The sequence below is a fragment of the Prionailurus bengalensis genome, chromosome F2 (assembly GCF_016509475.1).
Source record: "Prionailurus bengalensis isolate Pbe53 chromosome F2, Fcat_Pben_1.1_paternal_pri, whole genome shotgun sequence".
Taxonomy (NCBI): Eukaryota; Metazoa; Chordata; class Mammalia; order Carnivora; family Felidae; genus Prionailurus; species Prionailurus bengalensis.
In genome coordinates this window covers 16,253,275-16,280,183 of record NC_057353.1, presented here as the reverse complement: position 1 = coordinate 16,280,183, position 26,909 = coordinate 16,253,275, and the positions used below count along the sequence as shown (strand labels likewise).

At 36.9% G+C, this 26,909-nt stretch overlaps 1 protein-coding gene across 3 annotated transcripts in view; it reads left to right on the top strand.

The window, feature by feature from the left end:
* The window catches only part of PDE7A (phosphodiesterase 7A), a 127,369-nt gene that overhangs the window by 36,465 nt on the left and 63,995 nt on the right, over nt 1–26,909 (top strand). Inside the window, exon 1 of one of the 3 annotated variants that reach the window (XM_043601161.1) lies at nt 19,116–19,318. The exons of the other annotated variants lie outside the window; for them this stretch is intronic. Coding sequence (XP_043457096.1) covers nt 19,259–19,318 — 60 coding nt within the window. The 5' untranslated portion in view covers nt 19,116–19,258. Of the gene's footprint in view, nt 1–19,115; nt 19,319–26,909 lie in introns of those variants that run through there. 3 annotated transcript variants of the gene reach the window in all.

Genomic DNA, 26,909 nt, shown 5'->3' with positions numbered 1-26,909 from the left:
ATGGAATTTCAAGGGACCAGAGTAATGAAAAACAATCTTAACAAAGCAGGAGGACTCATACTTTCTGATTTCAAAACTTCCTGCAAAGCACCAGTGATCAAGACAACATGGTACTGACACTTATGGCCCTTAAGTACTTACCTCGGGGACATAGAGATCAGTGGAGTAGAATTGAGAGTCAAGAATCCATGTGTCTGTGGTCACCTGGTTTTTGACAAGAGTGACAAGCCCATTCAAGGGGGAAGGAATGGCCTTTTCAGTAATTATGCTAGAACAACTGAATAGCCACACAGAAAAAGATGAAATTGATCTTTAGGACTTAAAATGGATCCAAGAACTAATTATAAGAACTAAAACTATAAAACTCTTAGAAGAAAAAACATAGAGTAAATTTTTATGACCTTGAATTGGGCAATGGATTTTTATGACACCAAAAGCATGAGCAACAAAAGAAAAAAATAAATGCCTTAGAATTCATCAAAATTAAAAACGTTTGGGGCACCCGGGTCACTCAGTCAATTGAGTGTCCGACTCTTGATTTCAGCTCAGGTCATGATGCCAGAGTCGTGGGATCAAGCCCTGCGTGGGCTCCATGCTGACCATGGAGCCTGCTTGGGATTCTCTCTCTCTCTGTCTTCCTGTCCCACACTTGCACGTGTGTGTGTGCTCTCTCTCTCAAAATAAAAGAAAAAAAGTGTTTTTTTTAATTAAAAACTTTTGTGTTTCAAAGGACACTCAAGAAAGTTTTAGCCCACAAAATGGGAGAAAATAGTTGCAAACATACATCCAATTAGGGACTTACATCTAGACTATACAAGGAAGTCCTACAACTCAGTAATAAAAAAAGACAACTCAATTTAAAAAATGGGCCAAGGATCTAAATAGGTATTTTTCCAAAAAAGATTTATAAATGACCGATAAGCATGGAAAGATGCTCCAGCATTTCCATCAGAGAAATGCAAATCAAAACCACAGTGAGAGACAGAATAAAAAATAATAAGTGTTGGCAAGGATGTGGAGAAATCAGAACCCTCATACACTGCTGTTTGGAATGTAAAATGGTGCAGCTACTTTGGAAAACAGTTTGGCAGTTCTTCAGAATGCTAAACATAGAGTTACCAAATGACACAGCAATTTCACTTCTAAGGGAAATGAAAACAGGTCCACACAAAAACTTGAGCATTTATAGCAGCATTTTTCAAATAGCCAAAAAGTAGAAACAACGTAAATGTCTGCCACATGATGAGTAAATAAACAAAAGTGGTATATCCATACAGTAGAATGTTATTCAACCATAAAAAGGAATGAATTTCTGATATTTGTTATAACTTGGATGTACCTGGAAAACTTTTTGTTAAGTGAAATAAACCAGATGCAAAAGGTCACAGTGTGTTTTTCCATTTATATGAAATGCCCAGAAAATGTATTTCCATAAGGAAAAAGCAGATTGATGTTTGCCAAGGGCTAGGGGGAAGGGAGAATGGAGAATAACTGCTTATGAGTATGAGGTTTCCTTTGGGATGATGAAATATTCTAAAATTAACAGTGATGATGGTTGTACATATCTGTAAGTATACTAAACACCATTGTGTTGTATATTTAAATGGGTGAATTGTATGGTTTGTGAACTATATCAAGAAAGCCGTTTAAAAAATGTTATCAGTATTTAAAGCTTCCCTTATGGTTTCAGAATACTTTTAAAGTAGTGATTCAGAAGTTTGAAGAAAAAAGTCCACAATTTTTGTTTCATGGTGGAGTCAGTCATAATTATCTAAAATTCTATCCATCTTCTTTGTCATGAATATAAAAGTTAGAAAAGTATGCCAGAATTGCAATAAGCATTTAAAATTAAACCATCCTAATAGTTCTCTTACATGTTGATCTGTTAGTATAAAACTGCTTTGTTTTAGTGAAATATGTGAACAGATGCATGTGAGCTTTGCCTTGCATTTGTTTTTGGAGTTCAGTTGCTTTAGTAGAACACAGTTCTACATGAGGAGTCATGCACAGGCCTAAATGAAAAGAGAAGGTCCATTCAGAGCCCAAACTTGGCTTATTAGTAACACGTATATAAAACATTCAGATATGCAGAGAGATGCCAACCGATGGCCTACTTTAAGATTTGTGTAAATATATTTATAATTTATATCTAACTTATAATAGTTAAAATTTTTTAATGTTTGCATATGTGTACTTTTTGAGAAATAATTATCATTAAAATTCACTCGTTTAAAGTGTACAGTGTGGTTTTTATTATATAACACGGTTGTGCAATATTGCACACCTTCACTACTGTCTAATTTCAGAATACTTGTATCACCTAAAAACCACCTGTTAGCAGTCACTCCCCACTGTCCCCTTCCCTAGCCCCTGGCAACTGCGCATCTGATCTCTATCTCTGTGTACTAACATACTGGATATGTGCATTATCAGTACTATAAATTTTAAATAGTTAAAAGTATCCAAGAATTATAATCAGTTTCAAGACAGTTTGAACATGTATGTTTTACAGTATTCACTTCAAATGATTGAAAAATTCCATGTTTCTAATTTTATAATCAGTCAACTGATCAATCCCTTGTCAGATATTTAGAAAGTTTACAGTTTTTCACTGCTATAAACAGTGTTGTGATGAAAATCTTTGTAGCTAAATCTTCATGCTTACCCATGATAATTTCATTAAGATTAATTCCTAGAAGTGGTATATAGCTAGTTAAAATGTTAGGTTTAGTTTTAAGTCTTGATACACGTTGCCAAATTACTTGCAAGAAAGCTTATATCAATTTACACTCAAACAGTAATGTAAGAAAAAGGGACACCTGAGTGGCTCAGTTGGTAGATTGTCTGACTTCAGGTCATGATCTCACGGTTCATGGGTCCAGCCCCATATCAGCTCGCTGCTGTCAGCCTATCAGAGCCGGCTTCAGATCCTCTGTCCCCCTCTCTCTGCCCCTCCCCTGCTTGTGTTCTTCCCAAAATAAATAAATATTTAAAAAACTCAAAAAGTTGTAAAGTGTAATAATACAATAAATAAATATTTTTATGTATAGGGTGATATCTGTCTCCCAATTAAATGTTGACTAATTTTGAAAATTGTTTTCTACTTGACACTTTAGAAACTTTTCAGTGAACAAGTTAATTTAAAAATCAACTGTTCTTGAAACATTGTCTCTCATAGCAAAGTTAGTATGGTACCAGTCTATATTCTATATATATATATGGTACCAGAACTTATATTCTAGGTTCTAAACAAGAGACTCCTTTTTTTAAAATTTTTTTTTCAACGTTTATTTATTTTGGGGACAGAGAGAGACAGAGCATGACCGGGGGAGGGGCAGAGAGACAGAGGGAAACACAGAATCGGAAACAGGCTCCAGGCTCTGAGCCATCAGCCCAGAGCCCGACGCAGGGCTCGAACTCCGGGACCGCGAGATCGTGACCTGGCTGAAGTCGGACGCTTAACCGACTGCGCCACCCAGGCGCCCCAACAAGAGACTCTTTAAGTATATTTTATTCATCCATTGTAAACTGACTGGATTACATCTAACTGGTTCAAATTGTCCATAGAATTAAAACTTTCAACTCTATCCAATTCTCTATTTTAGGTGTGTTTTTTTTTTTTTTAAGTTTTCCCAGGAAATCTTGAAATAAGCCATACTAATAGCCAAAAATGACTGGATTTTATTTTTGTTTTTATACAAATACATGTTGGAAGTGTCAAAACTGACATAACTTTCCTGAGAGGGGGGAAATTTAGTCTAGATTGAGGAAATGAGTTGGGGACAAGTGTGGTGGCAATAATGTCTAGGCTGTGTTCAGGAAATCTTGAGTAATTGGTTGGAATTAGAATATGTAGGGGCGCCTGGGTGGCGCAGTCGGTTAAGCGTCCGACTTCAGCCATGTCACGATCTTGCCGTCCATGAGTTCGAGCCCCGCGTCGGGCTCTGGGCTGATGGCTCAGAGCCTGGAGCCTGTTTCCGATTCTGTGTTTCCCTCTCTCTCTGCCCCTCCCCCATTCATGCTCTGTCTCTCTCTGTCCCAAAAATAAATAAAAACGTTGAAAAAAAAATTTTAGAATATGTATAGGGGGAAATGATATTAAAAGTTAAGTTTGTACCATAAAATACAAATATTAAGTGGTTTTCTATATCTTCTTGGTAATAAAGCATGCTATAAGATAAGGAAAGATGTATGATGAAGTGCTGTGTTTGCAATTTGATGAGAGGGTTAAATGTTTTTGTGCTCTTTGGTGTGTCCCCCTTTTAACATTGATCATATAGGTTTTTTCTTAGATCAGTTTCTCTCTTTTTTTTTTTATTGATTTTTGAGAGGGAGGGGAGGGGCAGAGAGCGTGGGTCCTTAGCAGGCTCCATGCTGTCAGTGCAGAGCCCATTGTGGGGCTGGATCTCACAAATTGTGAGATCCTGACCTGAGCTGAGATCAAGAGTTGGACGCTTGACCAACTGAGCCACCCAGGTGCCCCATATCGGTTTTTCTTAGATCACCTAACACCTGCCCCCCCCCATCTTAGCAGCTTTTTAGAGAGATGATGGTATATTGAATGGGACATCTCTCTTTCAGAAGTGGGGGGGGTGCGGGGAGAGGAGGGTATACATACACACACACCTTGTTTTATCCTCTGGCCAGTGGTTCCCAAATGATAATGGCAAATCCCAGGAGAATCTGGGATTTTGGCAAGGGACTCATGAATATACATGTACTCAAAACAGTAAACTTAAAAATATAAATCTCATGTATGTACTAGTGCTTTTCAAATATAAGGAGATACTGTTGTGATTAAGTAAAATTATTTAAACATAACTACTGAACTCACAATAATTTGTATTTTCTCAATCAGTGGATATATTTTGCATTGTTTGCTGCAGTAGCCAGGTGCAGCCACAAGAGGAGACACAGGAAAGGTTCAGGAGAAAAAACAGAGTTTATTATACTCAGAGATCCTAGAGACAGGAGACAGGGCACACCATGCAGGCCCACAGGGGAGAGCATTAGGCCACTGTCTTTGTTGGGGGTTCTCAGAGAAAGGCAGGGCATAGTGAACAGTTTTGGATTGGCAGATTTGAATAATTTGGGGCCTTGGGCATTTGGAGTGGTCTCTAGTTACCTAGTACCTGGCTCTGGGTGATTACTTTGGGGTACAAGGATCTGATGGAAGAGGTCTGGCTGTGGATAGTTTGCATATCAAGGGCATCCTCCTGGCTGGGCCCTTTGCTGTCTCCAAGAATTGATTAGCTCTAGGACTGGCAGTCTCTTCCCAGTCAGGAAGGTTTTCTTAAGATGTAGGACATCATAATATACAGATTTTCAAAAAATACACACAATACAGGCTATCAAAGGATTAACTTGTATCATGTGGGGGTTTGCAAAGTATTTGATACTTAAGGAAATTAAATACCATGTATGCCAGCCAGGTCTGATTTCTTAAAAGTAAAATTATGATTTAGACTCTGAACCGCTTGGGCAAATTCCTGACTTAATATTGTGAGATGCAAGCCTGTTGTTCATGGAGGTGACTGCAAATGGACTATTGCCATTGGGTGGCAGCCGGCAAAAAGTTGAAAAGGAGAGAGCATTAGAGTCTAACTTCTTTTACTTAATGATAAATTGGTTTTTTTTTTAAATATTCCTGACTGTTTCATATTGTAACTTAGAGAATAAGTTAGCACTTATTAAGTGCTTAATAAGTTAGCACTGGCTAAAGGGTGGTAGATGATTTTAAAAGGTTAGTAAATTTGAGTTAATAACTTCATTTAGTTAATAACTCTTCATATGTCACAGAATTTAATAAGAACACCTTGGTGTGAAATTCCTGCATTATCTTTATGCATACCATAACTATCTGTTTTAATCCTAACTACAATTTGTGTCCAAGTACTTGCCTGTTTTTCAGGTGGAGGAAACGGAGACTTCCAGAATGTAACTTGTATCAAGACTCCGTGGGTAGGAAAGGTAGACCTCAGATTTAAATCTTTAATCACATAACCCTTGGGGTGCCTGGGTGGCTCAGTTGGTTAAGTGTCCGACTTCAGCTCAGGTCATGCTCTCAGATCATCCGTGAGTTCGTGCTGACAACTCAGAGCCTGGAGCCTGCTTGGGATTCTGTGTCTCCCTTTCTCTCTCTGCCCCTCCCCCCCTCACACTCTGTCTCTTTCTGTCAAAAATGAATAAACATTAAAAACATTAAAAAAGGGGCGCCTGGGTGGCGCAGTCGGTTAAGCTTCCGACTTCAGCCAGGTCACGATCTCGCGGTTCGTGAGTTCGAGCCCCGCGTCGGGCTCTGGGCTGATGGCTCAGAGCCTGGAGCCTGTTTCTGATTCTGTGTCTCCCTCTCTCTCTGCCCCTCCCCCGTTCATGCTCTGTCTCTCTCTGTCCCAAAAATAAATAAACGTTGAAAAAAAAAATTAAAAAAAAATAAATAAAAATAAAAACATTAAAAAAATCTATGATCACATAACCCAAACTCTGCTCCTTTAGTCCAGTTTTTACAGGATACTTATTTGCATGAATTTCAGACTTAAGAGAATTCCAAACTTTAAGGAAAATTAGATATAAATAGTTTTTTGTATGTAATTTTTTGTGTGCTAAAATGCACCTAACATGAAATTTACCATTTTAACCATTTTTGATTGTACCATTAAGTGGCATCAAGTACATTCACAATGTTATTCAACCATCATCACTATCCATTTCCCAAACTTTTTCATCATGCCATACAGAAACTTAGTAGCCATCAAACAATAACTTGCTATTCCCCTTCCCCCCCGCCCCCCACTGGTGGTAACCTCTATAAAGAAAATATTTTTTAGTGAGAGTTTTGTTGGTGTTAGATAAGTTTTATATTTGTAGAATGTTGAGTATAAATGCATTTCTTTTGAATAAGTACTATGTAGTTCAATGCAAATTAAGTTATTTTTGTCCTTTTAATTCTTTGTCTATTCTATTTCAAACAAAGCATTATAATTATATATGCTAAGTAGAGAAGCCTTAGTGTTCTCTTCATTTTATTAAATATAAACAATTGGTGTTTATTTAAGGGAAAGTGGCTCTTTTTTCTGAACCTTAGTAAACTTTTTTTGTACATTGTTCTAGTTACAGCTCCTTAAGGTGGCATTAATTAATCTTAACTGCCTTTGCTGTCAGGTTCATCAGAAAGGTAGCAAATCCAAAACATGGCAGTCTTTTTGCTAGCCTACATAAATGTGTATTCTGTTCTCCTAGCTGATGGTTGTCAAATTGCATATGGTTTGATGCAACCTATTTCTTTAATGAACATAAAATGTAATATTGCCCATTGTGTATTACATTAGTAATAGTTACTATTGGTGCTTTGTACTTGGCCAGACCCTGTGCTTTGGTGGGTTTTTTTATTCCATACACCCATGAGGTTGTGAATAATTCAAAGCTCAGGTTCACCCTCTCTACCTGGACCTTGAAGTGAAAGCCAGCTTCAGTACTCTGCTTACCTTTGTGCATTCCTGCTTTTACTTAGTTTTTGCCTGAGTGTTCCTTAAATTTCTTACCAGCTCATGGATTCATTGCAGTAGATATTTTCTATATTTTCCGCTATTTTCACTTTTCAGTGGTAGGATCTGAACTAGTCCACTGTTGGAAATGAAAGTGATCTCAGAGACTTTGATAAGAGATTCATTCATTCTACCTTGTAAATAGTATAATAGAAACATGGATTTTGTCCTAGTTAGCTACTATTTACCTCAACGACTTCTTCCAAATCAGTGTCAGTTACAGAACTGGATAGAAGTTTTAGTATTAGCTGCTGTGACTTGCTTTCATCTACTAAAGGAACTAAAGGAGTCTAGACTAGGGAGAGCTAAACTAAAAATTCTTTCTCTCCTAGGTCTGGAAGAAACTTTAAGCCCAAAAGATTTGGTTTGAGATTTGTTGAGCAGTGGCTTTCTTGTCACTTGATTTTTGTATTGTATTCAAAGCTGTTTCTTACTGGTTTTAACATTACTGAGATGTAAGAGAAAAGAATGTTATTTGCATATATGTGTGCTGGGGTGGGGGTGGGTGCTATTTAATTTGAATTTTACCATTTGTGAGATTTGGCCTTTTGCCCTCCCAGTCCTCTCCTGCTTGTGAGCCTTTAGATTTTGGTTTTAACCATTTTATCTCATTTGGTAATCCTACTATATGGTCTTGATTAGTAGATGATTACCCCAAATCCCTTTCTCCAGCCCACCTCTCCTTCAAGGCCTTGAGACCCACAAGCCCAGCTACAGAAGGTATATTCCCATTTAGTTGTCCCTGGACCGCTTAACCCTTCACCGAAAGATTAAAGCTAATCAGTCTCTTGAATCTGATCATCTTTCTCCATTCCCATGACTATCCCCCTGTCCTAATCTAGGGCATCATCTCATTCTGGTTTAAGGCCTGGATTAAAAGCCTTCTTACAGATCTCTGGAAGACTGAAGTCCACTGTGCTAATCCGTTCCACACACTGGGACCCAAAGTATTTTTCCAGAATATAATTTATTCATCACTCTCCTATGTGAAATCTTTCAGTGCTCCTCCTTTATCCTTTGTGTACGATTCAGATTCCTTAATACCATTGACCAAAGTCTTTTATTACCTTTCTGGTCTCAGCCTCTTCACCACTCCCAACTTTATACTTTACCTGTATTAAACTTCTTTTGTGAGTGGGAGGGAGTAGATTTTGCTCCTCTTTTTGAAATTCAAGCTGAAGTACAATTTCTACTCAGTTTGATGAGTTTTAACAAATGCATACACCCATGCAACTAATACTCCAAACGAGATACTGTACTTTGCAATCACCCCCAAAAATTCCTTTGTGCCTCTTTGCATCAGTTCCCCCCAGCCCCTGCTGTAGACAATCCCTGTTGATTAGTTTTGCCTTTTCTAGAATGCACTTTTTTTCCCGATTCCTTTCACTATCAGTGTTTTTGAGATTTATCCCTTTTACTGCATGCATGAATCAGTTTTCATTTTGTTACTTAGTAGTAAGTAAGTAACCCATCGTATGGATGTATCACAGTTCATTTACCCATTATCAGTTGACAGATACTTGCATCATTACCAATTTCGACTATTATGAATGAAGCCGCTGTGAACATTCATGTTCAGGTCATTTTTTTGGACATATATTGGATTTGTGGAGTTCGAATTGCTGCACATCCATGCCATCATTAGGTATTGTCGGTCTTTTTAATTTTAGCCGTTCTTGTGGGTGTGTAGTGGTATCTTGTGGTTTCAGTTCTCATTTCTTTATTAAATATGTTCAGCATCTTTTCATGTGCATATAAGTTATTTATCTCCTATTGTGACTTATCTGTTGAAATCTTTAGCCTATACTTTTAATTGGGTTGTCTTCTAAAGCTATGAATTTTTAATATCTATATAATATATTCCAGATACAAGTTCTTTGTCAGATATAGGTCAAATTTATGTTGTTCCCCCTCCAAATTTGCTTTATGTAATTAGGTGGATATAAATTAATGAACAAAAACTTAAGGTATGTGTAACAATTTAACAGAACCTAGTGGTTTACAGGGTGCCTGGGTGGGTCACTTGGTTAAGTGTCCAACTCTTGATTTTGGTTCAGGCCATAATCTCATGGTCGTGAGATCAAACCCCACATTGGACTCCACACTGAGTGTGGATCCTGCTTGGGATTCTCTCTCTCCCTCTCTCTCTGCCCCCTCTCTGCTCATGCGTATGCTCTCTCACAATAAATAAACATTAAAAAAAAAAGATACTTGACAATCAAAAAGAATGAAATCTTGCCATTTGCAACTACGTGGATGGAATTAGAGGGTATTATGCTAAGCGAAATTAGAGAAAGACAAATATCATATGACTTCACTCAATGAGGAATTTAAGATAAAAAATAGATGAACATAAGGGAAGGGAAGCAAAAATGATATAAAAACGGGGGGGGGGGGGACAAAACGTAAGAGACTCTTAAGTATAGAGAACAAAGGGTTGCTGGAGGGATTGTGGGAGGGGGGATGGGCTAAATGGGTAAGAGGCATTAAGGAATCTACTCCTGAAATTATTGTTACACTATATGCTAACTAACTTGGATATAAATTAAAAAATATTTACACAGATATAATGAGAAAATGCTCTTTTGACAAAGGAATAAAATATTGTTTTTAGAATATTTGAATTATTATTAGGGGCCATGAAAAATATAAGCAGATTATGATAAAAAATGTGGTGGTTTGCTTTTTCATATTTGAGCACTGTCTTTCAAAGAGCAGAAGTTTTTAGTTATAATAAAGTCCAATTAACATAAATTTTCTTTTATGATTACTGTTTTTATATATAGAAATTTTTACTTAACCCAAGATGATGAGTATATTCTCATACTTTTTCTTAGAAATGTTTAGCCTTTATGTTTAAATGTGTGATCTGTGTTGATTTTTTACATAGTGAGAGATTGCATGTTGAGGTTCTTTTATTCTTGTATGTTTATATGCTTTCTCCAATGCCATTTTTTGTTGGAAAGACTACATTTTCCTTTAAGTTACTTTGGCACCTTTGTTGAACATCAGTTGGCCACAAAAGTGTTGGTCTGTTTCTGAACTCTGTTCAGTTCTATTGATTTTGTCTGTCTGCGTAATAACCACTATCTGGATAACTGTAGCTTTGAAAGGAGTCTTGAGATCAGGTAGTATAAGTCCTTCCGTGTTTTGTTTTCGTTTTTCCAAAAAAACTTTTGGCTATTTTAGGTCCTTTGTATTTCCTTATAAGTTTAGAATGAGCTTGTCATATTCTCCCCCCTCTCCAAAAAAAAAAGGAAAAAAAATAGCATGCTGAAATTTTAATTGGGATTGCCTTGAATTGATAGATTAACTGGGAAAATTGATGTCTTAACAATATTGAGCCTTTCAATCCATGTTTATTAGTTTACTAGGTATGCTGCCCAAACAAAACATCACATCTGGGTGGCTTACAACAACAGAGATTTATTCTCTCATAGTTCTAGAAGCTAGACATCACAAATTAAGATGTCAGCAGGGCCATGCTCTCTTTGAAGTCCCCAGGGGAACAATCTTTCCATGCCTCCTCTGGTGGTTGCTGGCAATCCTTGGTATTCCTTGGCTTGTAGATGCATTATTTCAGTCTCTGCCTCCGTCTTTATATGGCCTTCTCCCTGTGTAGTTGTATGTCTGTGTCCAAATTTCTCTCTCCTTATAAGATCACCAGTTATATTGGACTCGGAACTCATTCTAACCCAGTATGCCCTCATCTTAATTACATCTGCGGAGAACCTGTTTCCAAATAAGGTCACATTCACAGGTATCCAGAGTTAGAACTTTGACATGTCTCTTGAAGGAACACAATTCAGTCCCACAACAACATATGGTATATTTCTCCATTTATGTAGCTCTTCTTTAATTTCTCTCAAAAATGTTTTAAATAGTTTACATTGTATAGATCTTGTTGCACGCATTCTATTAAATTTGTCCCTACGTATTTCATGTTTGTGGATGCTATTGGAAATAATATGTATTTGTTTGTGTGTTTTGTGAGAGAGAGAGAGTGAGTGAGCATGAGCAGGAGAATGGCAGAGGGAGAGAGAGAATTCCCAGCAGGCTCCACACCAAGCACAGAGTCGGACCCAGGGCTCAATCCCATGACCATGAGATCATGACCTGAGCTGAAATCGAGAGTCAGACACCTAATTGACTGAGCCACCCAGGTGCCCTGGAAATAATATTTTTTAAATTCCATGTTGCAAACATTTTTCATTAGTATATAGAAATACAGCGATTTTTGTATATTGGTCTTATGTCTTGTGACTTTGGTAAATTTTAGTTCTAATAGGGTTTTTTTTGTAGAGTTTTTAGGATTTCTATATAGGCAAACTGATTGTCCTGCAAATAAAGACAGATTTTCTTCTCCTTTCCAATTTGTATGCCTTATGTTTCTTTTTCTTGTCTTAATGCATTAGCTATAACTTATAATACTATGTTGAAGTGGTAGAACAGACATCCTTGCCTTGTTCATGATGTTTGGGAAAAAGCATTGTTTTTTGTTGCTCAGTATGAAAATAGTTGTAGATTTTTCATAGATCTTCATAAGGTGAAGAAATTTTTCATTTATTATATTATTAGTAGGAGTGTCTATCATAAATGGGTATTGAGTTTTGTTAAATGCTTTTTCTTTGTCAATTGAAGTGATTGTATGATTTTTTCTTTTAATATGTTGAATTACATTTAATTGTTTTTTCAAACATTAAGCCAATTTTGGATTCTTGGGATAATTTACCCTTAGTCATAATGCATTTCCTTTTTATATATTGTTGAATTTGATTTTCTAATGTTTTCTTAAAGACTCTTGTGTCTTATGAGGGATTTCATCTGTGGTGTCTTTTTCTTATAATGTTTTTGGTTTTGGTATCAACTGATTTTCAGCAATTTTGTTGTCATATCTTGGTGTGGTTTTGTGTTTTTCCTATTTGAAGTTCATTGACCTTCTTTGATATTTGGATTGGTAGTTCTCATCAAATTTGGGAAATGTTTAGGTAATTTACACTGCTCTCTTTTTCTACTCTCTTTATTCAGCTGTTAAGCCCAACTGTGAATCTTTTAATTTAGATACTATATTTATCAGCTACAAATAGTCCATTTTTTTAAGTTTGAATTTATTTTTTTCATTGTTTGCATGTTTTCCTTTAAATCTTTGAAAATATTATATATAATAACATTTTAGAAATTATTTTCTACTAATTCCATCATCTTGATCATTTCTAGGTTTGTTTTTATGACTTTTTACCCCTTGGGTTGGGTTACCTTTTCCTGTTTATTCACCTAATTTGTAATTTTATTTGTCATTCTTAAAAGAGTGTTGAATTTTGATCTGGCAGACAATTTTGTTACTTGCTGATCAGCCTGATCCTTTTCGGCATATTATGAGTTTTGTTGGTGTGGGTCTAGAACGGTGTTGTTCAATAAAATTTTCTGCATTGATGGACTAGTTTGCCCTTCTCCTAAGGTAGGGCATTTCTGGGGTCTCTGTGGAATGTCCCAGATAATCTGTGAGAGCTCTTTACAGTGGTTGGTTGCAACTTATGTCTCCTTTAGTAGTTCTTCCCTTGGTTATTCTCCTGGCCTCATGGAATCTCATACTGTACATAACTAGCTTAATATTTAGCCAAGGAGTCAAGAAGATTCACTTTCAGAATTTTAGAGCCTATTTTCTTCACACTTTCCCTCTTTGGTACTCAACCTACAAATTTCAAGCACTTCAGCTTCCCTGAACTCCAGTGTCTGATTCAATTATAGTATTATGGAATCTTGGAATTGGCAGAGAGCATGAAGATCATTTGTCCTAGCCTGTCTCATAACCTCCTTGACAGAGGCTTGTTTGAGGCAGCTCTTCTCAATTTACATGGCTCAAGTTGTAGAAAGTTCTTAGATAGTAATATTGAATCAAATTCTGTTTTCCACAAACTTACTGCATGTTAGTCTTATTTCTACCTTCTGTAATTTCACCAAAAAAAAAACCAAACTGCTTAGATTATTTTACCTTATAGCTGTTTAACACCAATTCTGCCCCTCTTTATTTCTTTGCCAAAAGCATCTCCGTTCATAATACTGTTATCCCTTATGTATATTATTCTTATCTGCATTTCAAAATGCCATGTATGGGGTATACCTGGGTAGCTCAGTTGGTTGACCATTTGACTCTTGATTTGGGCTCAGGTCATGATCTTAGGATCATAGGATTGAGCCCTGTGTCAGCCTCTTCACTGAGCATGGAACCTGCTTAAGATTCTCTCTACTTTCTGGCGCCTGGGTGACTCAGTCGGTTAAGCAGCTGACTTCGGCTCTGATCATGGTCTTACGCTCTGTGAGTTCAAGCCCCACATCGGGCTCTGTGCTGACAGCTCAGAGCATTGAGCCTGCTTCGGATTCTGTGTCTCCCTCTCTCTCTCTCTCTGTCCCCCGTTCATGCTCTGTCTCTATCTGTCTAAAAAATAAACATTAAAAACATTTTTTTAAAAAAAGATTCTCTCTCTACTTTTCCCTCGGCCCCTTCCCTGCCTTGTACACATGTGCATACTCTCCCTAAAATTAAAAAAAAAATTAAAAATAAGATATAAGGGGTGCCTCAGTGGTTCAGTCGGTTAAGTGTCTGACTTTGGCTCAGGTCATGATCTCACAGTTTGTGAATCCAAGCCCCACATCGGACTCTCTGATGTCAGCACAGAGCCTGCTTCAGGTCCCTTGTCCCCTCTCTTTCTGCCCCTCTCCCACTCACTCACTCACACACACACACTCTCAAAAAAATAAACATTTTTTAAAAATAAATAAAAAATAAAATGCCATAGATGTATGCATCTTCCAGTGTGATATTCAGACTGAACTCAGTCTCATAAAAGTGGTCTGTATTGAGAATAAGGGAACATCCTCTATCTGGATACTTATTTGACTTTCAATGTCTCCTAAGATTGCCTTTAATTACTGTCTCTTATTTAGAGATTAAACATTCTGACTTTTTTTGTTATTTGTAATTAAGCATGCTGTTTTATCCTTTGCATTTATATGCAGATTTGATATGCATTTGTCTGATCTCCACCCCAATAAATGAACTGTGGAACTAGACGAGGTCAAAAGCAGAGTTCTGTTAGTTACCTCTAGAATTCTTCCACCAGTTTGATATCAAGTACTTAATCTCTGGGTATGTTTTAGTCAGCTAGGAGTCTGCCTAAATGTAGTGTGGGGCTCACATTGCTCTGTTTTTTTTTTTAAGATTGCCACCAGAGACTTCATGTGCAGCTTTGCTGAAATTAAGGTGTCCCCTGTTTGTGACATTCTCCTGGTCTAATAATATACCAGTAGTCTTACACTTACAGCATGCACGTTGATGTTCTTTTTCTAAGTTCGTACTCTATAGATCTGCACTACTGTTTTTTCCTTCTAAAAATTGCAACCACTTCTACTTTTCCATAATTTTTAATATATCATGAACAATGGTTCAATATGCAAATCTCAGTTCTTTTAGTATCATAAGACACTTGTCTGTAACAGAAGACTTGAATGTTTTGTAAAATGTCAAGGTGCTTTTACTGCTTCCTCCATACTCTAGGACTAATCACATGCCCATTGTCGTCAACTACTGAGATACTATGTAACAAAAAACTTAATTCGGAGCTGTAAATCAATATGATACAAAGGTCTTAATTTACTGGTAAAATTCCCATGTTACCATAGTTTTAAAATATTTTTGTTATTGAAGCTTCATTTTTTGTCACTTTCATATCTCTTGAAATTCATACCATTTGAAGAATAATAAGCCCTGATATGTGGATTTGAACAAAAAACCTGCTTTGACACATTATTTGCTATGAAAATTGGCTGGAATTCAAAATGATAAAAGCACAATTGGAAGGTTTTGACTATAGTGTTTATATTTTTCTATTATAAGTTTCGTTATAGTTTTCCACAGACACAACATTTGTATAAAGAACTCTGGGATAGGCTATTTCTGTCCATGAGAATCCAAAATTATAGACGCTGATGTCAATGCAGATGAGGGTAGCCTAATTTGGTTAAGGGAAGGACATGCTGAGTCTCTATATGGATAGCTAAAGGCTATTGCCAAGATTGACAGGTGTCCTGTGGGTGGCAGAGAGCCCCAGGGATAAAATTTGCACTTGGATTACTTCTCTAAAACACAATGATCAAAGTCAATGTCTTTTCTTTCTATTGATCACAGTTTTAAACTATTATAAAACAGTCTGCCTTTAATACTTTGATTTTTCAGATATTAGCCCCAGAAAGTTAAAAAAAAAATTATACTTTGTTCTTAAAGTATCAAATTCTGTTTTTGAAAGCTTAGTTGTATCCTGTGCCTTAATTTTTCTAGTATAGTCTGATTTTTTTGTTGTTGTTATCCTTCCATGTTTCACTAACGCTTTGGGGTGAGAAAAGTTCATGTAAAAGGATACATGTGTCATTAGTGTAAAAGAGGTAGCTTTTTCTTTATGGAATAATTTACATGATTCAATCTGGAAAGATTAATATTTAGGAGAATTTTCTATGAAATACACATAATGTAAAGGAATATTCATACTAATTTGATAGCAGCTTTTGCTTTTATTTCATCTTATTGAATTTTTTATTATTAAAAGAAGTCTTGTGACTTATAAATTAGTAGTAAATATCTCATATCTCACAAAAAGAAAAAAATTTAAACCTGTTAGGTCCATGCCATTAAGAGTGTTAAGGGTATAAGAAAAAAATTACATTGCCTAAGATTTTTGTAAGATTTGAATGATGTACATGTATCATTAGCAATGAAGGATCTATGGGTTTTTTTAGGCATAAATTCAATACTGTTTCTATTCAAATAGAGAATGTTCTAATTTGGGAGGCTTGTGTCCTGATTATCTCTGTATTTTACTGTTAGACATACAGTAGAAATTTAAGAAGAGGGTGCTGGGAAAACCACTTTAGGGAGCCAACCTATTCACTAGTGTGAACAATGAAAGCCAAGACCCTAGCTCTCCGAGGCCCTAGACAAGCACAGTGCAAGTTGCCCTCATAGATCCATGTGACTTCAGTTAAGTCTTTTGTTGGGTTGAAGCTGGAGTGATTAGGTCAGTATCCTTCTTGGGTCTTAAATACCTAATTCTGATTTGGCAAAAATTTACTGAGAGCTGCTATAAGCGAAGTATTCTTGTGTGACACTCTTGTAAGTCCTGTGAAGGTGAGGAGTAGAATGGCCTGCGAAGTGGTGACTTGCCCTGGCTCACTCAGCTCTTGGGAGTAAAGATGCGAAATAAACCCAGATTCTTGTCTCTAAGACTAGTAGAGTTTTGAGATGGTGGAAATAAACTCTTGAAAGAAATTCACTTAAATGAGAGAACTGTTAGGACTGCCTTTCTTACTGTCTTTTTTTTTTTTTTTCTGTGTCTCAATTCTGATTCTTGCCTTTTTTTCCTGTTCGAGCCTTCCTTTGTAGACTAAATGAAAATGCAGATCCTTGAGCTCACCGTTAACCAAAAAGACATAAAAATATTTAAGTACTGTACTGAAAACAGCAATCTTGTATTTGCTTCTCAAAATTTGACTCTTTAAGTAGCTGATTGGAAAGGAAGTATGAAAATGAAATGTACTCCTGGCCTGAGCATCACGGTGATGGGCTAATTTAGAGTGTGCAACATGGGCTAGAGTGGCAGATAATGACCTCAAGTCTGTGGTAGCCACGGTGCAGGCTCCATGGCCCCTTACCCACGGCCACCAGCATTTCTCCTGAGACTCCAGTGAATACGCGTTCTGCTGCTCTGTCCTACCCCTGGGCATCCTTTCGGTTTGGTTACTGGAACCCTACTAGAATGCAGAGAGTAATGAAAGACCCTGACAATCTCATGTCACGCTTAGGTTCCTGACAAAAAAAGTCTTCTCCATTTGTTCAAGGATTGCATTACAGCTTGTTAGTTCAGTAGCAAGAAGAGATATACATAATGTATAAGGTAGAGTGAGAAATTTATGACCATGTGTTATAAACGGTTTCAATTTAGGAAAATTTTGATTTAGATCTGCTAATTTAATTTATGCTTCATTTTGACAGGTCTAGAATTAACTTTTCTTTTAAATAAACTCTTCGTACTGAGGATTGGATCATGAAAATAGCATTAGTATTTGACCCATTTGGGCTATTTCAAATATTTTAGAACCATCCTTTGTGTGGTGTTGACATGCAGATGCCTCTGTCTTGTCACAGACTTCAGTCTGGCAGTCCTGTCACGTCCTCAGTATTTCTCCGTCCATCCCCCTCTCTTCATCTCTACCACCCAGCCTAAGCTCATGTCCTCTCGCCTGGACCTCTGCAGTGGCCTCTTAACTGCCTGGCCAGCTCTCCCCCACAGAGCTGTCCTTGACCAATACCTGCTGAAGCTCTTTAGGGTAGCTTTCAGGATGAAGACCAAACACCTTCACATGGCCTCCGCTTTGGCTCGCCCTGGGTTCTAGCCGCCCCTGTTCTTGCCATCTCTTCTTACTGTGCTTTGTTTCATCAGTTCCTTGGCCATCATGTGTTATGGTGTCTACACAGATCACTCTTCCTGTCCTCTTCATGTTCTTGCCCCTTCATTTCAGCTCAGGGACATTTCAGGAACTGTGGGAAGAAGACCCTCACCTCTCAATTAGGTCAGATCCAGGCTGTGTTGGCAGTTCTTACCTCCACTTCATTGTGGACACTTGTTACATGTGCAATTTTGCACTTATTTTTGTAGACTTTGGTTACAAGAGACTCTGACGAAACTGTAAGCTTCTCAAGGGCGGGAGCCATTTCTGTTTTCACTGGGTGATGATGCCCCTGGCATCTAGCACAGGTCCTGGTGCATAGGAGCAGCGTAGTAAGTATTTGCAGTATACTTGGATGAAAGTTTCAGGAAAGACTTTCTCAGCAGTACTACCTGCAACCTGCTGGCTGCTATGAGGTCATGAAGGTGGATGAATATAGGCACACTTGGCTAATAGAGAGTTCACTCACCAGTCAAGAAAAGGCGACATGTAGTGAAAAATATTGTAATTCTAAGCAAGATGGCATTTAGGACGTAGAAATAATATACTTTTAATTGTCTGAAAATGCGCTGTTAGACTGGCCTTTGTCAATAAATGCTAAATGAGTGAATTATAATGTTAAATAGGGCCAGCAATATTTATGAAAGACTCCAACATTCATAAAGTAATCCTAGCCCTAAAGGAAATAAAAAGTCAAACAAATTCAGTGTTAAAAGTTGAAAAGAAAGAATAAAATGCATTAATATTTTTAAATGCCAGGACATTATACTTGTGAAGCTTGTCTATGTGAAAGAAATTAGGAAATTTTTTGTATGGCTAAACATTTTTGGGAAGTTGTGTCAAAGCACTCTGTTTAGTATTCAGATGTAGAAGTCATTGGGGCTAGCCCGAGACCTCTTCTGTCTACATTTTGTGAGACTTTTAGTTCAGCTCTCACTAAGGTTTTTCCTTTCCTCTTCCAACATTACTTCTGCTCTCCCCCAACCCTGGGGTTGTGGCATTAAGCATGCGCTGGGTAGGAAGGCTGGCTGGCAGCGCCTTCTCAGAGGAGTCAGGTGATCGTTGTTTGAAGGCAGCTGCTTGAGGTTCAAGGCAGTCAGTGTCCCCTCTCTTCTGCCTCCGGACAGCTGGTTATTATCAAACTCGTAATAAGTCTTCCTTACTCATTGCCTGCTGGAAGAGGAGGGAGATTATGCAGTGGGCTTTTGGTTGATCCAATGGGAATTACATTGATCTGGTGTCTGGCTGTGGTTCTTATCAAGTGGATCGCCTCTAAGGTAGGCCATCTTTATTTTTAGGATTGTGACGTTCATCATTAGTTTATATATTTGATTGGAATAGAATTACTATGAATTTCTTTTGCTTCAGTTTTTATTTTTCTGATTAAAGGAGCTATGAGTTTTACCTGTCAGCTGAAAAGCTTAATTGTGGTTAAGCGTGTAATTTTTATTCTTCCCCCCACCTTATTCCTCCTTTTAAGGGCCTTTTATGGTATCATTCCTCGGTATTGAAGTAGCTTCCCTCAGTATCATCCCCTTAAAGAAGTTTTTATAGTTATAGAAATATACCTTTTAAGATTAAATAATTATTAAACAATTTATAGTTTTGGTATACATATTTTAAATACTTTTGGAGATAAGAATTTCCTAATACTAACGTTTAATGTATAGTTGTTGAGAATTTCTGAACAGTTAGGAACTTTTTAAAAACTAAATAATAACCTCTCGTGTTCTCTGTTAAAGTGTTACTGCTACTAAGATGTGTACCTAACTTATAATATGTTGGAAAAAATGTAAGATTTATTATGTGTCTGTTGTTTTTGAACTTGAATTCTGAGGATCAGGATTCAGAAATGCTTCCATCTAGACAAAAGTCTCAAACTAAAGTAGGAAATATTTAAGATGACACTATGTGAAATTATTTTTTCTATACTTGTCTAAAAATGATTGTATCTTTCTTCCATCATGCAGCTTTTTTTTCCTGTATTAAATTGAAGAATATTCACTTAAGATTTATAAGGCCAATCATTATTTGCTAAGTAACACAAAGCTTCCATAAAGTTAAATTTCTTTTCCAACCAGGGTTTTAATCCTTGATACATAATTTTTCGCATTTAAGCATGTTTTAAGCATAACTAACTGTCCCTTACGTGAAGTAGTCTTAGTGAATATGATTGAAGAAATCTCTTTTAAAAAATTATCTCTTAAAAAAAAACAACAGTGTACTCAAATTTTTAAAATCCTTGTGTTTTGTAAGTTAAGAATTAATTTTGTTGCACTGACAGCTGTTTACTCATTGTTTTTAAAGGATTAGCTTACCAAGTTATTGAATGAAGGTCAAGTTAGTACTAATAACACGTGAATTGAGTTGTGGATGTTTTCAAAGACTTTTTACTTTTTTTCTAACCAGCAAAAAATTAAGTTTTTAAACAAAAAGAATGTTAACATTTTAAGTTTGTGTTATTTTTTGAAAAATATAATGTTTGCATAGGCCAGAAGAATGGGAAGGATACTAATTATTCAGTAGATCGATGCAGATAAGACAATCAAACACCAGCATGTTTCTCCAGCACGTGTAAGATGAATATGCCCTTAAAAAGCTCATTTTACTACATCAGAGAAAACTGCTTTTAAAACTTTGACTGGACTTGCATCTTTTGTAGTCTGGTGCTGTTGTTTGGTAATGTTACCAAAAAACGTATTTAGTGCTACTGTTGATTAAGCCCTTTGACCAGTGGTTTACAAATCCACAAAACGGAGCCAACAAAACCTACCTTGTGAAGGTCTTGTATGGATTGAGATTTTGTATGAAAGCACCTGTAACAGTTCCTCACCCACAGTAGGAGTCCAGCAAGTGTTAGTTAATATATTATTACTTTTTCCATGTAAGGGAAATAAACATACTTTTGCATAGTAGATCATTTTAGTGGAAAACTTAAACAGGATAAAAACAGATAAAAATATCTTTGCTCTGTTTTTTAAAAGGTCTGTCTTTAAAAATTATGTATTAACTAATATTGGAACAATTTTTACACCTTTTGACATTCACTTCATAAGTCAGATCTTTGGTGGAAGAGAGATTCATCCTGATTTAAGATGAGCGAGTGTCTAACCGGGCACTCAGAAGTCCTGTTAGCATGGCAGTGGATACTCTGGAACCTTAAAATTTAACTTGTTTATGCTGTGGCTGTCAGTTTCTGATTAGCTCAGCCTCGCCCATGTTTTGACCTATACTGGTTTGCTTTACAAGCTGTTCCCAGGATGGCTAAATTAGAAAAGTCACGAGTAGAAGCTTCTCAGTTATTTCCATTCACTGGTGAGGTGAGGTGGAAATGTGGATGATAGCTCAGAGTGTTTTATGACTGTCAGTGACACAGGGTTTGGATTAACTTTGTTTTATTATTTTTATTAAAAATAGAATTTTACTAGCAGATGACTTTAAAATGGTAATCCTTAAAAAGTATGTGTTATGTCTGTGCTGCAGTGTTGGTGTATAAAGCACTCATAACTATGGTTTAAAATAACTCATTCTAACATGCAAATCAAATTTTTATTGTTCTTCATAATTTACAGTGTATTTTTCAAAAATGTGTTACTTTATTCTACCTTAATTGCTTAGTGAGAGAATTTAATAATATTTTTAATAATATTTTTAATCTTGGTCTGTGAGGAGATAAATGAATGAATTATCCCTGAGGATATATTTGTTGATGGGTTCAAATAGATATATTTTAAGGTCCATCCTTTAAAATTGTCTTATTTGAATTTATTTTATAAGAGTTATGTGTGGTTTAATGTAGCATTTAAACTATTTTTGGATAAAACTTAAGTTAGTAATGAATAGAATAATTTGAATTATTTGTACTTCACCAAGGAATTTAACATATTTAAAATTCTATTCTTTTGCCAGGTTTTTATGATTAATATAGACCTTATCACTCTTATTTCTAAATTAATGCCTCTATAAATAAGTCTAAAGGGATTACCTTAAAAGAAATTTAGTATGTCATAGATATAATTTAGATCCTGTTAACTAACTAGTTTTTGACTTACATTATTTTAACAGAGCACTGATATTAGTCTTTCTCAGTCCTTGTAGTGAGATTTTACATTCCTAATTAGTGGCTGTTTTAGTAAAGAGTCATCCTATATTAAAGAAAATAGTAAGGCCAGTCACTTTCCTAAAGAGGGCTGTTAGAGGTAACAAGTTACAATTCGTTTTAACAACCTGTTTATCCAAGTTGTTATTGGACACTAGCAGGTTAATAGGTGATGGCCATGACAAGCATTACATAGTGATATCTATAGTTTCATTAATATGTCCTGGCTGATAGAAATATTTATTTCCACACATATGCTCTCTACTAGGTTTTCCTCTAATATGGTGGTATTAAGGGGAGGCCTGTAATCTAATAAGCTAAATGTCTTAGGGGAGGATCGACAGCAAGTATGAGAGGTGCCTTTTCACACCAAGTGATTACAGTGGCTGTTTGCTCCAGAATAAATAGTTTACCCTGAAACTGTTTTAATTTACACTGCAGTAGGCTTCCTTCGGATAGTACTCTGTTGGTAGAAGACACTTTAAGCATGATGCTGCTATGAGTGTATTCTGTATGATTTAGTCCCTTGGGATTTTAGATCAAGCTTTTCTTTATAGCTTTCTTTGTAGTAGATTTTTATTTTACTTTTTACTTTTAATTTTATTTTGTGAATATATAATAACTGCACATGTTACAGAATTCAACAGGGGAGTCTAGGTATCTCAGTCAGTTAAGCATCCAATTCTTGGTTTTAGCTCAGGTCATAATCTCACAGTTTTGTGGGTTCTAGCCTCACGTTGGGCTCTGTACTGTCAGCGCAGAGCCTGCTTGGGTTTCTCTGTCTCCCTCTCTCTCTGCCCTTCCCCTACTCAGCTGTCTCTGTCTCTCTCTCAAAAAAGAGAAAGAATTCAACAGATAAACATTGAAAAGTCTTCCTATCTCTGTCCCTCAGACTCCCTGGAGACAATCAGTGTTAGAAATTAGAAATTAGAAATTTATCTTTGTTTGAAGCTTTTTTGTTTTTGTAAGGATACCTGAAATTGTGTTAAGAGTTTAATTGACATTTTTCTCTTACATGATAAGCATTATAAGGAGGTAGTAACAATGATTTGGGGAATTATTTTGCAAACTAAATCCAAGTAAGGGCTATAAATAAAAGTAAATTTCTTTATAATGATAGTGGTAAAAAGATTATTTTTCCTTGAGATTTCTAGGCATGTGTTCAGGAGTTGTAAATCTCATGCCAGAATTTTGTGAGGGAAGAAGATCATTAATCTGATTTGTAGAAATATCTCATTGCTTTAATGTTTATTACTTTTGTTAATGAAGTCGAGCATCTTGTGTTTATGGGCTTATTATTTCTTTTCCTGTGAATAATATGTTTATGTCCTACCTGTTTTCCACACTATTATTCATCACTTTCTAGTTGATTTGTAAGGCACTTTTTTGTTCCTTCCATTTTTGGGTATAGTAGCAGGAAATTTGCCCTTTGTCATGTCTGTTGAACTCATTTTGATCCATCTTTTATGACTTCTAGACATGTCTTGTAGATAAGTTAGAAAGGTCTTTCCAATAGGTGGTTTGATCAGTTTTATTTTCTAGATTTTGAAATCTGTCTTTATATCAATTCTGGTATGCATGAGTTTATTCATCAACTTAATAAATTCACTAATTTATTTAGAATCTAAAAGCTACTGTTTTAGGGGTCAGGGGTACCATGGAAAATCAGACACAGTTGCTGCTCTTGTGGAACTTCCATTTTAGAACGAACAAACAAAGATAGCCATATACCAGCTAAGTGTCATATAGAGCAGGAAAGTAGGGCTATGGGAGAAGGTGGCTTTCAGGTGACTTTTGATTTGGTAGTCTTGGAATGCCTCTCTGGAGAGATGACATTTCATCTAGAACCTGAGAGATAAGAAGAGAACAGTGATGCAGTGATCCTGGACGAGAGAACAAGTATAAAGGCTGCATCTGTCTGTGGTGCAGTTGAGGAACAGCAAGGAATCCAGTGTGGCTGGGTCGTGGTGGTGAGGGTAGGTCAGAGGACACAAGGACCGAGAGGTAGGCAGATCACGGAGGTCTTTAGAAATCAGAGCTTGTGGCACAAAAACAGACACATAGACCAATGGAGTAGAATAGAAACCCCAGAACTAGACCCACAAACGTATGGCCAACTCATCTTTGACAAAGCAGGAAAGAACATCCAATGGAAAAAAGACAGCCTCTTTAACAAATGGTGCTGGGAGAACTGGACAGCAACATGCAGAAGAATGAAACTAGACCACTTTCTCACACCATTCACAAAAATAAACTCAAAATGGATAAAGGACCTGAATGTGAGACAGGAAACCATCAAAACCCTAGAGGAGAAAGCAGGAAAAGACCTCTCTGACCTCAGCCTCAGCAATTTCTTACTTGACACATCCCCAAAGGCAAGGGAATTAAAAGCAAAAATGAACTACTGGGACCTTATGAAGATAAAAAGCTTCTGCACAGCAAAGGAAACAACCAACAAAACTAAAAGGCAACCAACGTAATGGGAAAAGATATTTGTAAATGACATATCAGACAAAGGGCTAGTATCCAAAACCTATAAAGAGCTCACCAAACTCCACACCCGAAAAACAAATAACCCAGTGAAGAAATGGGCAGAAAACATGAATAGACACTTCTCTAAAGAAGACATCCAGATGGCCAACAGGCACATGAAAAGATGCTCAACGTCGCTCCTCATCAGGGAAATACAAATCAAAACCACACTCAGATACCACCTCACGCCAGTCAGAGTGGCCGAAATGAACAAATCAGGAGACTATAGATGCTGGAGAGGATGTGGAGAAATGGGAACCCTCTTGCACTGTTGGTGGGAATGCAAATTGGTGCAGCCACTCTGGAAAACAGTGTGGAGTTTCCTCAGAAAATTAAAAATAGACCTACCCTATGACCCAGCAATAGCACTGCTAGGAATTTACCCAAGGGATACTGGAGTACTGATGAATAGGGGCACTTGTACCCCAATGTTTATAGCAGCACTCTCAACAATAGCCAAATTATGGAAAGAGCCTAAATGTCCATCAACTGATGAATGGATAAAGAAATTGTGGTTTATATACACAATGGAGTACTACGTGGCAATGAGAAAGAATGAAATATGGCCCTTTGTAGCAACATGGATGGAACTCGAGAGTGTGATGCTAAGTGAAATAAGCCATACAGAGAAAGACAGATACCATATGTTTTCACTCTTATGTGGATGCTGAGAAACTTAACAGGAACCCATGGGGGAGGGGAAGGGGAAAAAAAAAAAAGAGGTTAGAGTGGGAGAGAGCCAAAGCATAAGAGACTCTTGAAAACTGAGAACAAACTGAGGGTTGATGGGGGGTGGGAGGGAGGGGAGGGTGGGTGATGGGTATTGAGGAGGGCACCTTTTGGGATGAGCACTGGATGTTGTATGGAAACCAATTTGACAATAAACTTCATATATTGAAAAAAAAAAAAAAAGAAATCAGAGCTGGGTGCTGGACTTTATTCCAAGTGTGTGGAGAACCATTGGAGGATTTTGAGCAGATGCTGAGTTGTTTGCTATTGCTTCTGTGTGAAGAGTGGACTGGAGGCCAAGAGATGTATCAGAAAAACTAGTCAGCAGCCCACTGCAAGAGTCCAGGTGTAGAGGTGCTCTCGCCTGAGATGGAAGGAAGAAGTAGGGATAGAGAAAGGGAGATGAGAGTGAAGGTAGAGTTGGCAGAAGTTGCTGAGTGTATTTCAGCTCTTAAAATTTATTTTGTATTAATATATTTTAAATATGTAATATTTTTTTTTAATTTTTAAAAATGTTTATTTGTTCTTGAGAGAGACAGAGCATGAGCAGAGGAGGGGCAGAGAGAGAGGGAGACACAGAATCCGAAGCAGGCTCCAGGCTCTGAGCTGTCAGCACAGAGCCCGACGTGGGCCTCGAACTCACAAGCTGTGAGATCACAACCTGAACCAAAGTTGGACACTTAACCAACTGAGCCACCGAAGCACCCCCTGTTATTTTTTATAATAGTTTTATTGAAGTACAACTGACATGTACCATACAGTTCACCCATTTGAAGTATACAATTCAGTAATTTTCAGTGTATTCACAGAGTTGTGCAGTCATTACCACAGATAATTTGAGAACATTTTCATTACCGTAGATAGAAACACAGTACCCATTAGCATTCACTCTCCATTTTCCCCCAGCTCTCCCAACTCTAGACAGCCACTAGGCTACTTTCTGCCTCTATGGATTTGCTTGTTTGGGACATTTCATATCAATAGTACCATACACCATATGGTCCTTTGTGACTGGCTCTTTTCACTGTTCTCAAGGTTCATCCATGTTGTAGCATGTATCAGTACTTCATACCTTTTATATGTCTGAATAATACTTCGTTGGTCTAGATATGCCACATTTTATTAATCCATTCATTAGTTGCTGGATATCCAGGTTGTTTTTAGTTTGGGGCCATTATGAATAATGTTGCAAGATACATTGCCATATCTGTTTACTTTTTAAAATATATTTAAAAATTTTTTGTTTATTAAAGATTCAGTGTTTTCTCAAATCTCTTTGAGTAAACTAATTACATTTTAAAAATTCTCAGGGCATCTGGGTGGCTCAGTCATTTGAGTGTCTGACTCTTGATTTCAGCTCAGGTCATGATCTCCCAGTTTGTGAGATCGAGCCCCGTGTCAAACTCTGTGCTGACAGCACGGAGCCTGCTTAGGTTTCTCTTTCCTTCTCACTCTTCCCCTCCCCCCACCTAAATAAATCAAGAAATATTTTAAAAATAAAAAAATAA